The sequence below is a fragment of the Patiria miniata genome, unplaced genomic scaffold, assembly GCF_015706575.1.
Source record: "Patiria miniata isolate m_02_andy unplaced genomic scaffold, ASM1570657v1 HiC_scaffold_4, whole genome shotgun sequence".
NCBI lineage: Eukaryota > Metazoa > Echinodermata > Asteroidea > Valvatida > Asterinidae > Patiria > Patiria miniata.
Genome location: NW_024037071.1, coordinates 3,485,041 through 3,501,363, shown reverse-complemented (window position 1 = coordinate 3,501,363; position 16,323 = coordinate 3,485,041). Strand labels below are relative to the sequence as shown.

Below are 16,323 nucleotides of genomic sequence, written 5' to 3'. Positions count from 1 at the left end.
TCATTGGAGTAAAACTACTGCATAGAGAACAGTTAACATCCTATTATAATGTAATCATATTTTTCCTGTAAGCACTTTGGCTAATAGTGTTAAATTATTGAGAGAGAAAAAATGTATTCCTACCTGAAACCATGTTTTTAACTTGAATAAGGAAATACTTTGACTCTTAATCGTACATTGATGTTTTATCATGGACTAATGTTTGTGGTTAATTTAGCTGCTGACGAGGGTTTTTTGTGTGACGTTACCGGTACTCGGCGACTAAATTGTTTATGGCAGATATAGGCGCAGGCTGAAAAAAATTACTTCCAGTAACTCGCCAGAACTCATGCCAATGTCATACTTTCTGTTGGTGACCATTCTGCACTTTCATCGCAAAATGAACACGAAACATTCCTGTAGCGAGGAAAGTTTAAACCAGACGATAAACCAGACAACCCGAAGCAATCAATTTTAATTGTGCCGCAAAATTTGTGTGGAATTATCTGAAATATTGTTCTATATAAATTAATTTAAAAAATAAGATTTGTGTGTGTGTTCTAAATGAGTTTGATATAAAAGAAAATCATGCAGTACATGAGTTGATGGTGTCTGTTTTGGTGGGAGTTGTCGGCTGAGTTTGAAGTGAAATCGTGATCAGTCAAACCTCAAGGGAACAGTTTCAAAATTTTACTTAAGCAGAGTTTTGAGTGAAGTGGGTTGTATCATTGTTATACTACTGAAGGCAATGGATACTTTGTTAATATCAGAGTTTGACTTATCGAAATTTCACTGTTTGAACGACAGCCTCATGGAGAGGCGGTGGTGGGAGCAATTTGAAGGGACAGCTTACAAAAATGGTTCGTGAGAAATTTGTGAAGACCCATTGCGCTACCAGGCCAGTCTCGCCATTTTTGTTGTGGTACCACTTACCATGTCGTGCTCGAATAGTGATGAAATACCATATTGCCCTCGGGGTGGTGGAGTGACGTTCATCATACAATTCTCGGTATTGGTGACTTCACTGCACCACACATTGCTTGGATGCAACTGGTACTTTTACGTGGGAGTGTTGCACTTGTTATAAACATGAACATGAATGGTGCGAGTGGAAGTTGGTTCCTCCTGGTGGGGAGAAAAAGAGCGGACGTGCCGGTAGTCACGGGGCTAAACGACGTTGAGAGATCGCTACTTGGAAAAAAGAGGCAGAAAGCTTAAGGTCGCCCGTAAAAATAAACAAAAGTGTGGGTGAAACGTTTGCAAGGCTTGCACTTTTTTCCCATCGTTGCAGGCCTATCACGGCAGACCACGTTGATGCATACCGGTTGCTATATGACCATGGAGGAATAACTGTTTTGCTCAACCCTTTTCCGGGTCAAAAATGACACTTTCTGCCAATGTTTCGGGGGAAAATGAACCAGAAAAGTGTCATTTGATCCGGAAAAGTGCCGTTAATTTTTTGAACCCGTATTCCGAGTCAATCTGGTCCGGATATTTAAAAGTTCAATTGGACAAAAGTAACAATGAAGTTACAGGGAATGAAAGACTGACTGAACGAAGTCAGTTGAACGACCAGGTATGAACCCCACACAGCGAGTTGACTTCATGGTGCAGTATACACACACACAAAGAGTTTGAACATTATCGTCTAGACAGTGTTACCCCAGGGACGGGCTCGAAAGTGATACATGTGCACCGATGATAATTCGATCAAAGGATAAATCTTGACATTTCCACGAATATGAATAAACCACTGGTACTGTCCCCTTTTTCAGGTCAATTTATACAACATGCTCAAAAAAGTTCAAGAAGCCATGAATGTGTTTCTTGTACTCAGCCTGCAAGTACATTATATTGATATGTAATCATTTGGGAGATATGGGGACACAATAGGATATCATCGAGTACGCACATTTTGAGTAACCTAAATCACAAATGTGTGAACTATGTGAACCGGGGCATCTCTTGTGATTGACTTGTTAAAACTTTAATCCAACTTTGCTTTTTTTTCGCAGTTCGTAATGGTGTGTAAAACTTCAAAGACCTCAAAGACATAATCATTAAAAATGAACCCACCTCATACTTATCATACAAATTCACCGAATTAAGTGTTTTAAAAGGGAAAATTTAAGATATTGTGCGTTACGAAAGGTGCACTGTGAACAGAAAAAAATGCAAAGAAATATTGCTGTATCCCCTATTTGAACTGTAAAGTGTTAAGGAAAACATAACATCTAACAAAAGTGGCATGCGCATAAAATCATTGAGGAAGCATAACTAAATTATGGGAACATGCACTGCATGCAAAGGCTGGCGCTGCATGGTGTTGTCCATAAGTTAACTGCGTCTGACACGAGTGTTGTGGAAATTAACGTGAACCAGACTAGGGCCTCTCAAAAAAATATAGAGGGCGCCCAACCAAACTCCAACCAACAGTAAAGCCTCTCGTCAATTTTGAGTTGTCAGTAACTACGTGCACTTGCATGAAACGTCAAGTCTGTATGTTCTGTCACGGAAATGACGTTCTTATTTTTTTTTTTTTAAATGCATAGTGGGTTTTTTTTTCAAAGTCTTGTGATAGCCCCATCTTGTAACGTCACAGTTGCCAGTTGTTGTTCCGATCCCTCTACTTCATACGTTTTAGATTTTTTGCAGCATTCGCTACAGCAGCTCATTCTCAGTTTCCCGTTCATTTCACACGTCGGCAGCGTGGTCCGGAGCGCCCTCTTGAGTTCCTCATAGTGGAAGGCGTAGACGATGGGGTTCAGACACATGTTGCACAAGACGAAGATGACGGAGAGGTTGTGGTACAGACCGCCGAACTCCACCGGGACACCCAGGTTGAAGAGCAGGTAGATGATCTCGTTGGGACCCCAGCACACGATGTAAGAAGCCGAGACGATTAGGAGAGTGCGGAGCACACTTTTGGAAGCAAGGAGGCTGAAGTGTCTCCGCCTCGGAACAGGGGAATTGGGCGCACAGTCTGTGGTGTTCCTCCGATCACTGTTATATTCAGAACTTTGGGGGTCATTAAGAGCGGGGGCATTGTTGTTCGGCGCATGAGCATCTCGTGACGGAGACGTAGTAGATGAGCGCCAGTCGCTTCGAAGCTTCAAAATGATCTTGGTGTAGACGTAGACCATGAGCGTGACAGGAAGCATGTAGTGACCGGTGAAGAAGACCACTCCTAGGACACACTGGAGGATGACTGACGGCCACAAAGGGACGCACTGGCCCTCCGAGTCCACTGTCTGTACCAGGGCCCATCCCAGCTCGTGGAGAGGACCAACAAACCAGGGGATGATGGCCAGGAACTTGGCGCGTCGCATAGAGAACCTGTACCGGTACTTGATGGGATGCATGATGGCAAAGTATCTCTCGAGGGTGAGAAGTACGAGGTTGACCGTGGAGCTGACTGAGAAACCCCAGAGTGGCCAGCCGGATAACCACAGCTTGCACAGCACGCTGGCTGCTGCGGTCGACTCGGGCAGAGGTGGCTCAGGAACGAGATAGAAACACACGAAGAATATGCTGCTCGTCAAGTCTATCAGAGCCTGGTTGCAGATCAGTACATTGGTAACGGATCGGAGAGACGGAACCTTGACCACCAGGTAAATGACAAGTGAGTTGCCTACTATTCCAAGCAGACCAATGATGCTGTAGACGGTCTTTAGCATTATTGCATCGAATGGGGTTGGGTCATTCATCGCGGTAGTAGCGCCCTCTGTTGTCTGGGAATCCATGTTGTCTTTTGTTGGCAAGGAGGTCGATTCAAGATGCCGTCTCTAGAACAAACACGACGTCTTGTCCCCCAAAATGCTCAGTTTCAACCTGAAAATGAAATTTTGTTTATCACTTGGGATGAAATATAAGGGACTTCTTGTGCTCAAACTTAGGGCAAGTTCGGGCAAGGACCCGTAGTCGACTAGTACTTGATTTGTGACGTACCTTACGCCTGCGCACTGATAACAACGTGCGAACGTCTCTAGTCAAACGCTGGTCAAAATGTCATCGCAAAACTTCTGGATCCTGGCTCTCTGCTAGCGTTATGAATGCGCACGGCTGTTGGTTACCACCGATGCAACCAGCCCCAGTAGGCTGGTTCCAAATAGTCGACTAGCGTAGTCAACCACCGTCGACTAGACAGAGTTCGGGCAAACGTTAGTTAACCATTGGTCAACTATAGTCCTTGCGCGAACTTGGCCCTAGCTTGTCGAAACAACAATTAAGCCCAACAAGAACCAGCCACAACAAATAAATACAAACAAATGAACAACACAATCACAAACAAACAAACAAACAAACAAACTACCCCCCCCAAAAAAAAACCCCAAAACAAACACCCCAATAAACAAACAAACAAACAAATACCCCAACAGCAGAAATGACGTTGACACCAATAACAGCAGCAACAAAATTCGTACGACGTTTATGAAACTTACCAGCAATTTTCACCACCGATGTTGAAGTGTCCACCTTGGTTACACACACTCATTTGGGCGTCATTGCTGTAACAAAAATGAAACAGAAATTGTGATTATTTCTGTGGTTAGAGCCAAAATCTTCGATCATTCGGGGCTGTTATGTTAAACTTTATTTCAATATTTCCTCTGACAAAACAAAAAGGATACTGTCATCTTTATATCCAAGTCAAATTTGTTTTCAATTGATAAATGTCCTACCAGCCAAAATTATAGGGTTACGTAACTGACTCTTGTGTGGGCATGTTTAACGTCATGTAAAGGGTCATTGTACAGGTAAGATCCTCTAAGCATTTACTTAATTAACATTATACACAGCCCGTACTTCAAATTGTTTATTTTGGATTTCGGACAATCCTTATATAATATGCATGTGCTAGTTTCATCTGTTCACAGCCGGCGCGTATTCGTTCTCTCAAATCACTATATGTCACTGCTGTAGGCCTGCAGATTTTATGAGATTTTTGTTGCACTGCGTGGAGTGGTCATACATCTGCGCATTTATATTCCGATCGGAAATATGGGGTTTGGATGCGTGATCATGGTCAGTTACCATAATGTCTTTATTTTAAAAAAGTTGTGTCATAACATGCACAAGACATCAGCCGAATTACTCACAGATGATGGATAAGAAAAAAAAAACCTGCGTGGCAGTACTTTCAGAATTATGTACAGGGGAAGGTAGCCGGATTATGCAACGGCTGTTTTAGGATAGCCAGAGTCAAGTGTGTATACACATGAAACGAATTCCGAAAATTCATTTTCCAACAGTGCTCACGGTACGGTCGGGCACTCCATATTGTTGCAAACTCTCACCCTACTTTTCAAAGAACAACAAGACAAGACAAGCCGAGTTAAAGCTGGTCTCAGAGAGCACAAACAGTCTATTCAATTGATTCAGAATGAATATTCACTTGAAGTCTTTTCATGCATCCGGTGTTCACAGTGGGCCGCATTTAGCCCAAATAAGGGGGTATTCCTATACGATAGCACTGCCCGGCTCTCTTCACCAGTCAACAACAAGGCTAGTCACAAGTGAAAGTCAGTCAGTGAGTCGGTCAGTCAGTCAGTCATTTACAAAAAAAACATGCCAGGTAATGTTACGACAGACACGTCCAGGAACACGACTCCTCGTCCCGTCACCTACCTTCAGAAACATGGACTCACCGTCGACCAATAAAGTCCCGGAGGTGGATTTTCTGTGAACCAACCACAGTACAACGCGTCCATCTGGCGTTGAATAAAGTCTCTTACGTTCTGATGCTCGTTTTATCTCAGTCCTGGATCGTTACACAATCATCAACGAACCATTCAGCCGTATGATTACGGAGTCATTCGGCCAACTTTGAGTCCAAAATAGTCCCTCAAAACTAGATCTTTCGGCAAGAAATTTCCTAACAGAAGATTGTAACAAAGACAAAGTATATAAAAAATTATGGCTGAGTGTCCAATTGGCGGTGTAAAGACGATAACAATATTGCGTCCTTCGTTTCTGTTTATCGGTCCAAAGGTTGATGAATTCTTAATTAATCAGTAGATGTAATCGTTTGTTTAGGGAACAGAAGCCGACTTGTACGCGATAAAATGTATAACTGCAATAACCCGTTGCCCCCGAATGGTGTTAATCCGGTCACATAACAAAGGATGATTACAATACAATCCCATGACTTGACACAATACTGGTTTAGCCTGAGATATGATAACGTGTTCCAATTACGCGTTCACAAGTTCTATCAGGTGTTCCTTAGAAATGAGGCATATAAATACTACTTCAAAATAACTACATATTGGAAATGCGATCAACGGCCGTTTAGAATTTCTATAATTTCCTTTTGCGTCAAATGATGCAACTTTGGGCTCGGAAGACGGAACATGCAGACTTTTTGGTTACAATTTTATCTCCTTTATTAAGCGTAAAATTTCAGATAAGAAAAGCCGCGACAAGAGTCTTATGGAATCGGTCTATTTTTAGAGGCCTCGACCTTTTTGTTCCATTTTTATCTCTACTCAATTTCCAATTTTTTTCACAATTCAATTTTCAATTTTTGTATCTATTTAAATTCTAAAGTCGTTGTCTGCAAGTGCTTTTTACGCACAGTCCAGAGATAAATTGCGAACAGATTCATTTTCTGGTTCCCGACAAACTAAAAATATACACGTAATTAGTTTAGTGCTTGCCGAAATGTAGCATGTAGGTCTATCGATCTGTCACTGTGTTCCACTATATGAAGCGAGAGGATTCCTGAGTCTAAAGCGTAAAGAGGGAGATATGATGCATGCATCGCTGATGGCCTGTAGTTCTGGATGACGTCTACCTTATAATGGATGGTCCGTGTTGGCCTAGTTTGTGTCATGCAAGGTTAAAGTCACACTTAGTAACCTTTGCCGCCTTGTGTAACAAGCTAAAATAGTTTTAACAGAAACAGCCGGTGCAGTAAATTGCAATTGTTTAGGAGGGTTGTCATTGTTATCAGTCGGCAAATCATTCATGTCATTATTCCTCGATCATATATTATCAGTTAATCATTATTATTATTCGATTATGCACCCGCCGTATGGTAATCGTGTGGTTTAGGAACCCGTTATCCCATGTAAGAGAACGAAAAGACATTTAATGTTTTGGGACTTAGCCTAATACCTAAACATTTGGCGATGATACAAGCAGGAAAAGCCACATCATGTGCTTGGAATCATCTAAATAGTTCGCTAAGACACCACGTTGAATACCATCTAACTTAATTTTGTGGAAAGAGGGCCGGGTTTTGACGTATGAACAGAACTTGTAAAACATAGAGGTGACAACTGCACGATTACACACACGGTACGGTAACACACTGAGTAAACAGTGTTTAAAGAGGTTGTGGAATGCTCGAAGACATTATGTAGCCTAAGGTGTGATGAAATAAAAACGACTATTGTTTCCGTCATAAAATGAGTACAAAAGGTACTTTTAAGAGCTGTTTTTCAAGTCCTGTCATGCCTGTTTCGACCCGAACGTGCAATTTGTGTAAAAGTCGTCGTTGCGGGCAGCAAACAAAACACAGTAAATCGTGACGTAATAAACAGGACTCCCGATGCAGAGTAGCATAAACGAGTCCTGTTTATTACTCACGATTTACTGTGTTTTGTTTGCTGCCCACAACGACGACTTTTACACAAATTGCACGTTCGGGTCGAAACAGGACCTGAAAAATAGCTCTCAAAAGTACCCTTTGTACTCATTTCATGACAGAAACAATAGTCGTTTTTATTTCATCACACCTTAGGCTACATATACCCAAAAAATGACGGAAATGTTTTCGAGCATTCCACAACCTCTTTAAAAACGTCGGTGAAGGGCAAAACCTAATTTGATTTATATCACCCCGACGCAAAATTCCATCTTATAATAACTGCACGATTACTCGCCGTAAAGTGCATGTATGTTATTCATGAATGCTGCGTGTGGATGGAAAATCTTAGATCAATACAGGACACTATACCAGCTACATCGAACAGTATAGATTAATTTAATAACACTTGCCAGTTGCCATTGCCTTTTGTGAAACCTGATTTAATTAGCGATTCGCTATTCCAGGTCGCGGGTGAGTGTTTATAGTGTGTAGCTGTAATTCGATAAGTCAGTCTGGGTAATATGTTTAGTGTTACAGCCTTGTAACCCCTTTGTACCTGACTGATTGACTGTCACTTGTGAATAAGCCTGGTTGTTGCCTTGTGTAGAGAGCCGGGCAGTGCTATTGTATAGGGTTACCCCGTATTGGGCTAAACTATGTCCAATTGCGTATACACCCGATGCATGAGAAGCTTCCAGTGGATACTTAGCCATTTTGAATCCCCTTTATGGACTGTTGTGCTCTCTGGGACCAGCAATACTAGGTATGCCTTGTCTTGTTTTTTAATAACTTCTGTTAGTAATATATTACTAAGTGTACCATTATAGGGAGACACGTTATCTTAATTTCTTCGATAATAGAGAGACACCGGTCATTAGGGAGACGCATTACTGTCTCCCTAATGGCACAGCCCCCCTTTAGAGGCAACATTTTACCGTCGCAATGAGGTAGGCTATATTTGTTGCTCGTGGTCTAATAGTAAATATACCGAAATTCGGTGGAAAAGGACAAGGGAATATTTGGTTAGTATAGGGCGCATTTAAGTTTGAAACATTTTGTGCACAAGTCTATGGGAAAGTCTCCCTAATGACCCACTCCCGGTATCCATTAGAGAGACATTCCCATAGACTTGTGCCCAAATAATAATCCGACTTTCCTGAAGCCAATTTCCCTTAAACCTACCCCCACGAATTTCGGTAATTTTACTAATTGGACCATGGGCAATCGATCTAGCCGATTTGCGATATAAAAATTTACTCCCTAATTCCACATGTCTCCCATAGGTAACCTCCCATACCACCGCTTAAGTATCTTCCAAAATGGTATCATTTGCGATAGTTTACGGAGCCATAACGGCAACGGGACAAATTATAAATAACAAAAATAAAATCTATGGTGACAAAACAAGTTTTCCGGTTGATGCATTAATATAAGTTACTATTAGGTTACCGGTACTTGAAAATAGCACCGCCAAACAAAAGTCCATAGCCGTTCTGTAGAATCGAGAGCCATCAATATCATGACAAAATGCATATATCCATTTGTGTGCGTGTGTGTGTGCGTGTGAGAGCTGTCGTTAAAAACCATGAAGGATTGCTCTCTGTGGCACAGTGATCATTCCGGGAAATAAATGAAAAATCGGGCATGGCGTGTTTATGTATAAACCAGATCTTGCGTTCCATCATCGTCTATTGGCCTCATAATTCTGTAACCGATAGTAACTGTGGCGTGACAAGAGGAGGGGTCCCCCCCCAGAATTAAAATTTAACTTAAGTTTCTTAGTATTTTCTCAAAAGTTTGTGAAGTTGCAATAAGCGTCCTTTACTGTAGAAAGAAGAAACTTTAGTTTGTCTGGGTTTATTTTTCTCTAAAAAAATACTTATGCAACCAACACATTAAAAACATGTTCGATTGATCTAGCCACAAAACGACAGATTTCAATTAGTTCATTAGAAGAATTTTTGACAAACTTACCGATCACAAACTGTCGAGATTGGATGTAAATGTCGATACCAAACGTTTTCGCCCGATCTCAAAGCCTTTTTGATGCAGTGTGCAGCATATTATTTTACGCCCAAAAAACTGCATGTTTTATCACTGATATGTTTGTTTCCCAAAATATACGGTGCCGAGAGTGCATTGGATATTTCAGATCACCAGCCGATGCGACTAGTTGTCGTCAAAATGCTACGGTGGCGGTAATATAATTATTATGGTAATTGACACGCGAATAAGTGAGGCCCGCAAATATCAATGGCCCTATTTTCCCTTAATAAATGAAACAACGTCTACGCTACAAATTTGGACAGGATATTAACATCTTTCAAACTCGACATGTTGCAACTGCATTAACGAAAAACTTGAATTAATTTCCCAAACAGGACCTTGAACAGGATTGGAACCACGTACCTTCTAGCAAAGTGTCCTCCCCAAAAACGCGCCTGTACTTGCAAGCCACTACAAAATGGGATCCACGATTTCTGCTTTTCATCATCGTCGATTCCTTTAAGAAGCTATGGAGTCTGAAACACATGCCATTCTCAGTCGACCTCAACATTCTCGGGCGATCCGTTTAACTCATCCAGTCCTCTCATAGTTTGTTTTTCCTGGCGACTGCACACAAATGTAGGAATGTTAGCCTTGGCCAGCCCGAGTCGTTACAGGTTTAAACAGTGACACAAAATAACGATCACCGTTGTTTTTCCCATCAAGGGTATGTAGTAATGAACCATTGATCATGAGCGTATCAGACCTGGCCGCCTTGGCGATAATGTTGTAGGGTATTTTTAGACATATTACATCCCTAGCCTCCAATGAGATGTTTTCAAGCAGCCTCTTATTTTAGTGGGGCTACCGTAATGCCCAATCCCCTGGCCACATTTTGTAAACTTCTAAATGGAGTGACGCTGTGCCAAACTTGCCCAGCAACAATATATGTGCTGATACAAACAAAATGTTTACCTCCTGGTTTGTAAAACGCCCTCATTTAATAATTAACTTATTAATAGCTTTCATTGAATTTTCTATGATTATCATAAAATAAGTTTAGATTAATGAGTGCTATAAGGCCTATAACGTTGGGGCTTTTCTCTTCACTTTCCACTTTGGTCAATATTTTTTTCATCGTGTTTGGAAACTTTTAGGCTTAGGCCAAAAAAAAAGTCTCCGGTTTCTGGTATGGAGCTTGCCCCAAAAGTGGTGGGGCGACGCGGCTTTTTTTTTTTTTTACCTGTTTTTTTTTTTTTTTTGGCTTCAAATGTCGGCTGATGACTGCAAATGGTGCCCGACTAAACTTAGTGCAAATATATGGGAGTCCAGAGAGGCCACATAAAGTTTATTCTCGATCATAACCCAATCTAAAAACACGTTAAAATTGTGCAGCAGCAGGATTCCAGTCAAACCAGTGAGTTTGGCGGTTTTGAGACATCAGCTTGTATTGAAAAAAAAAACTTTTTCATTTTGACGACGCGCATGGCTACGGCGACGCGCGCGCATACCAGAAACCGGAGACTTTTTTGGGGGGCCTTACGGGCTTTGTTTTTTTTTCCCTGGGAAATTCATTGTCTTAAAAAAAATATCATTAGGCCTAATATAATGTGACATTTTGAAAATAACATAGTTTCCCATGCTGAACATCATCCAATCTTCTTTCCATTAGAAGGCGTTAATCATCTACCGGACAAACCATCGTCTTACATGCCATCATTTCCACCGCATTTATCTCACAAAAAGTCAGAAATACAGATATAGAGTGATAGCTCGCCCGCATCCCCTAAAAAACCACTGCAGAGTACTTAATCGTGCCCGTGACTATCCACTCACCCTAAGAGTTTAGGCAATCTTGGCCCACCGTGATGTTTCCCGGTAACCAAGCACTTGTTAATGTAAAAATGTGTCCTCAACGTCGCCACTTTCCATTGACTGATGGCACTACACTACATCGCAATGGAAATATGTGGCTTTCGAACACTACAGACGTTCCTGTATTATTGCTACTTTGCTTGATTTATCTGCAAAGATTAATTTCGCCCGCTTCGTATTTATGTGACCCCAATAGTTCCAAGAGAATGAATTGAAAAGACCCTTTTAAATCGCGAGAGATATGTAATCCAAACACCCCCGCTCGAGGAACGATAGCCTTATCACGGCATGAAAAGGCGCACTTGCTAGTTTTGTTGTTAATGATTACAAACATATTGCCCTGTACAAGAGCGCACTTGACTTTAGACATGATTGCCGCTTATATGGGAATACGCATTATTGAGGTTTGCTGTGATGGTTAGCATCGTCGACAAATCGCCGAGCGCACAGTGCATACAAACATGTCTGTTTCTCACTCGGACGTATCACTGAGATGTCCAAAAATGATCTGGGCTGTGTTGTGTGTTCGCTTGGCTGCTGCTACTTTCGTATCCGATCCCGAATTTGTTCCATCCAAAGAAACCGACGAGTATTACTTCCAGCCGGGGGATTTTATACTTGGCGGCCTCTTTTCGTTCCACCAGGGACCTCGGGGTGCGACGTGCTCACAGAACGTCTCTGAAGAGTTTTTGATGTGGTTGGAGACCATGCTGTTCGCTATTCAGCAGGTGAACAGACGAACGGACGTGTTGCCTGACTTGAAACTGGGTTTCTACATCCGTGACGACTGTCTGGACGAAGAAATGGCGATGTGGAGCGCGCTGAAGATTGCACAAGGGAATCCTGTGACGGGGAACCTTAGCATGCAGCTCGACGGCACCGGTACTGGGCAAATAGTTGGGATTGTCGGGCCAGCGAATAGCAGGCGAAGCATCTACGCAGCTAAAGTGGGATCTCTCTATCACCTGCCTGTCATGTCTATCTACGGAACTAGCGTAGAGCTTGGAGATCACAACCGATTCCCGTACTTCTTGAGAGCCGTGCCGCCGGACAATTACCAAGTCGAGGTCATTCTGGACATCTTGCTTGCCTTCGATTGGATTTACACGGCTCTGATATCCTCCATGGATACATACGGGATCAATGGAGGCACGGAGCTGATGACCCGAGCTGGATCGAGAGGTGTGTGTTTCGCATTCTCGTATCACCTTTCGATTCGGCCTTCTGCCGCCCAACTTGACGAACTTGTGAGTCAAATCCGCGAATTGAAAGAACTGTCCGTTATTGTCATGTTTGCTAATTTTAACGTGGTATTGCAAGTACTTGAAGCCGTAAGAGAATCAAACATAGACAGGCGAATCATTTGGATCGGTACAGATGCTTGGCCGCATGCATACCTAACCAGCCACCCGGTGCTTGCCCCAGTAGTTGCTGGAAGCATCATGGTGCGTCTTTACAAGGCAGACGTTCCTGGTCTCCACGACTACATCTCATCGAAGGATTCGCGTTTCACGGAGGTCAGCCCGTGGATGCAGGAGTGGTGGGATTCTCACCCTGGCTGTACGAACCTGAGCCAGTGTCCAGTCAACGCTGAGGGGAACGATGTGGCTATCGTCCACTGCGTCTACGCGTTTGCCTACGCCCTGGACGCCTACGTGAATACCAATTGCCAAGGGTCGAGCGACTGCCTGATCGACAGGAGCATTCTGATGGATTTTCTGCACAATGTCAGCTTTGATGTTGGCATGGGACATTTTAGATTCGACGCGGACGGAGAGCCGACGGGCCGTTACCTCCTCAAGCAGATTCAGTATCGCAACAAGGGGTACGCGCAGGTTGACATAGGAGAATGGGATACCACTATCTACGAGAGACACGAACGCCTGACTCTTGACCGTTCCAAACTGAAGTGGGAAGACGGTTGGGACGGGCCTCCCAGCTCGGTCTGTGCCGAGCACTGCGGTCCGGGATACATCCCCGTGGGTCTGCCCTCCAAGTGCTGCATGGGGTGCACCCCGTGTCTCTGGGAACAGATCGTCAACGGCACCGAATGCTTGACCTGTCCCGAACGCCAGACTCCCAGCGAGAACCGAACTGTCTGTGTGGATATCATCCCTCGTGGTGTCAACTGGGAACATCCGATAGTTCTCACCACCGTCATCCTCGCCGTGCTAGGTTTGATCCTAGTCGCTGTGACCGTTGCTGGGCTTCTCTATTACTGGGACCACGTGCTCATCAAGGCCTGTAGCCGTGAGTTGTCGGTAGTCAACATCCTGGGCGTCACGCTAACTTTCTCCACCACCTTCCCGCTGTACGCTACTCCTACCGTGGTCTCCTGCACGGTGTCCGAAGTCATGATGTCCTGCTCCATCACGATGCTGTTTGCCACGTCGTTCTTGAAGGCAAACCGCATCTATCGCGTCTTTGAAGCCGGTCAGAAGACCCTCAAGAAGCCCCGATTGATCTCACCCAGATACCAGCTAGCTCTGGCCCTGATCTTGATAGCCATTCAGGTAAATTGGACCCTGTGTCATCTTGACAATATTGATTTTTGGTTGAGATTGTGAAATGTCATTGGTATGAGTGAGGACTCATGAACGGTTTGAGTGAGGGAGACATTCTAAAAGATCATGCCAGATCGAAACATCAGGCAATCTAACTATTTTTATTTGTGTATTAATTTACGGTCATATAATTTGATGTCAACCCAGTCAGTAAGGAGTTAGCAGCATTTGTATGTATTTCAAATATATGTGGTTAGGCCTAGACGTGTGATACCAATATTACGCACATGTGAAACATATTCCTGAACAAATAGAACGGCAGATTGCTGCAGATGAATATAAACCATTAAAGATGTTTGCGTTGGGGGAAGTATTATCGTGAGTAACCATCCACTATATCACGCCATGCACATTCAAGACTTAATTTTGCATTGTACAACTTGTTTTTATCCCAACTTTGTACCACTCAATCTCCGACGACAAAACGTGACCGAGCGTGTGCCCGTGGCACGCACGCTGGGAGATGCTCTCGATTTTACCAGTGCATCGTGCCGCAAATCAAAGCCCCCTACCGTCATACAACGGTGCGATCGTGTTCGGATCAAAATGAAACGACAATCACGGAACGGGTCTCAATATTTACACACGTGGGTTAATTGTTTGACGATGTCACGGCCGTATAACAAGATTTTACCATTAACGCATTTAAGAGGAAATACTGATTTGTTTGATAACGATGGGAGACTTTTGAGACGTTTGATTGCAGCAAACACAACGGTCCTTTTCAATTGTACACGTCACGTTTAAGTTAATGTACGCATGTCCAAAATGACGTAAGCAATCGGAAAGGGCCGATGTGTTTGCTGCCACCAAGCGTCTCAAAAGTCTCCTTGTGCCTCCCTCTACTCCGTAAATTCTCAAGAACAAATCTATGTTACATTTCCCCCGCTGAATCAGGATCTTCACGGGGGATGGCGTCAAGTGATGTTAACTTCACAGAGGAGGGAACTTCGGATAGAAATTTCCAGCTCTTTCACAACTGTGGGTGGATTCCACGCCCCCTCCTCCCGCTTTCCTCGAATTGACACATTTTGTTTCCTCTTGTGCATTCGTGCTAGTACAAGTGCAATTCCGTATAAAGACCTGATACTTGTAGGAAATTGGCAACGATAACGTTTTTAAGTATTTCGTTATTTTTTACGTGTAATTTCCACAGGTTATTATATCAACCGTAGCCAGCGTGTTGAACCCTACCAAGCCCTCGGTGCCTCCCAGGTCTCCATGGGAACTGTACTGCCCATTCACTTACAACATCTTGGTGAGTAGTTTCTACAACCTGGTGCTGGTCCTGCTGTGCTGCTATTTCGCCTTCAAGGCGCGCAAGGTACCAGACAACTACAACGAGTCCCGGTTCATCTCAATCAGCGTGTACTCCATGGTGCTGGTGTGCCTGGTGGCTGTGCCAGTCTACGTCACGGCCCGCGAAACTCTGCTTAAAGTCGCCACGTGGTCCTTTGCCTTTGTCTTCAACGGTTTCTTAACTTTGGTCTTCGTTTACCTGCGCAAGCTGTACAGCTGTCGGTTCAGGAGACCAGAGGGTCAGCAAGCATCTCTGGGGGACGACAGCAACCACGGGGCCGTGAATCGGACATTCAGCCGTGGAGGAGAAAAACTTTTCACACGTACAACTACAATCTGTCCAAGTGTTCAAATTTAACTACATGTACCTCTGTCGATCGCAGAAAAAAACACGTCAAAACGGTAGTTGCATGGCTACTGACTCTGCTGGTCTAGGGCAATACCGCCAATATTAAGTTTTCAACGACGTAGCATTTCCATCAAGATTTTTGCTGCCCTTGAAAGTGGACCAGGAAGTCTGGAGACTAATGCTATATAGACTGTCCGCTGTGGAAAGTCAGAACTTGGGTGCATAATTATGAAACTTTGATCTACAGAGCTCAGATCTACCGCCATTTTGTGAGCTCGTTGAATTGAAGCCTTTCTAAAACTCTCACCCGAGTAACTGCAATTACTTTAATGTCTGTACAAAGTTACCATGAATCCTTAATCTAAGGACACTACGTATATTCAGGAAATATTATATAAAAATACATGTAATACGGTTATGGGTGCCTGTGATTTAGTGTAGGATAATACCGTTGTTTTCTGTGCATAAACTATTTATGTTTTAATAAATCCCTGTCTGAAAATCTGCGTTTAAAAATTGAAAAATCGTCTCTAATAAGTGAAACATTCGAGTTAGGATCCCACTGCGCCACGCTGGGACCATATCATCTGGCATGACAGTTAACTACAAATAATGAGAGCTGATATGCACATTTGTTTCATTGTTATAGGCATAAAAAGGCATATAGCTTATTACGT

General features: G+C 43.2%; 2 protein-coding genes across 2 annotated transcripts; one reads left to right on the top strand and one right to left on the bottom strand.

Moving 5' to 3' along the window:
* Positions 1 to 1,940: 1,940 nt before the first annotated feature.
* On the bottom strand, positions 1,941 to 5,958 carry LOC119740147 (cholecystokinin receptor-like). The gene is made up of 3 exons (XM_038215356.1): positions 5,608 to 5,958; positions 4,422 to 4,487; positions 1,941 to 3,810 (listed from the first exon to the last, which is right to left on the bottom strand). The coding sequence occupies exon 3, from the start codon at positions 3,720 to 3,722 to the stop codon at positions 2,544 to 2,546; it is 1,179 nt and encodes a 392-aa protein (XP_038071284.1). The 5' UTR covers positions 3,723 to 3,810; positions 4,422 to 4,487; positions 5,608 to 5,958; the 3' UTR covers positions 1,941 to 2,543.
* A 5,937-nt stretch (positions 5,959 to 11,895) lies between these two features.
* LOC119740060 (metabotropic glutamate receptor 4-like) lies at positions 11,896 to 15,655 on the top strand. Its single transcript, XM_038215260.1, has 2 exons — positions 11,896 to 13,947; positions 15,155 to 15,655. The coding sequence occupies exons 1-2, from the start codon at positions 11,896 to 11,898 to the stop codon at positions 15,653 to 15,655; spliced, it is 2,553 nt and encodes an 850-aa protein (XP_038071188.1).
* Positions 15,656 to 16,323: the final 668 nt, after the last annotated feature.

Bases quoted from the DNA above. Each gene is read 5' to 3' on its own strand.
- LOC119740147 (XM_038215356.1), bottom strand. From the start codon at position 3,722: ATGGATTCCCAGACAACAGAGGGCGCTACTACCGCGATGAATGACCCA.
- LOC119740060 (XM_038215260.1), top strand. From the start codon at position 11,896: ATGTCTGTTTCTCACTCGGACGTATCACTGAGATGTCCAAAAATGATC. The intron at 13,948-15,154 runs GTAAATTGGACC...TAATTTCCACAG, and splicing joins TGATCTTGATAGCCATTCAG to GTTATTATATCAACCGTAGC.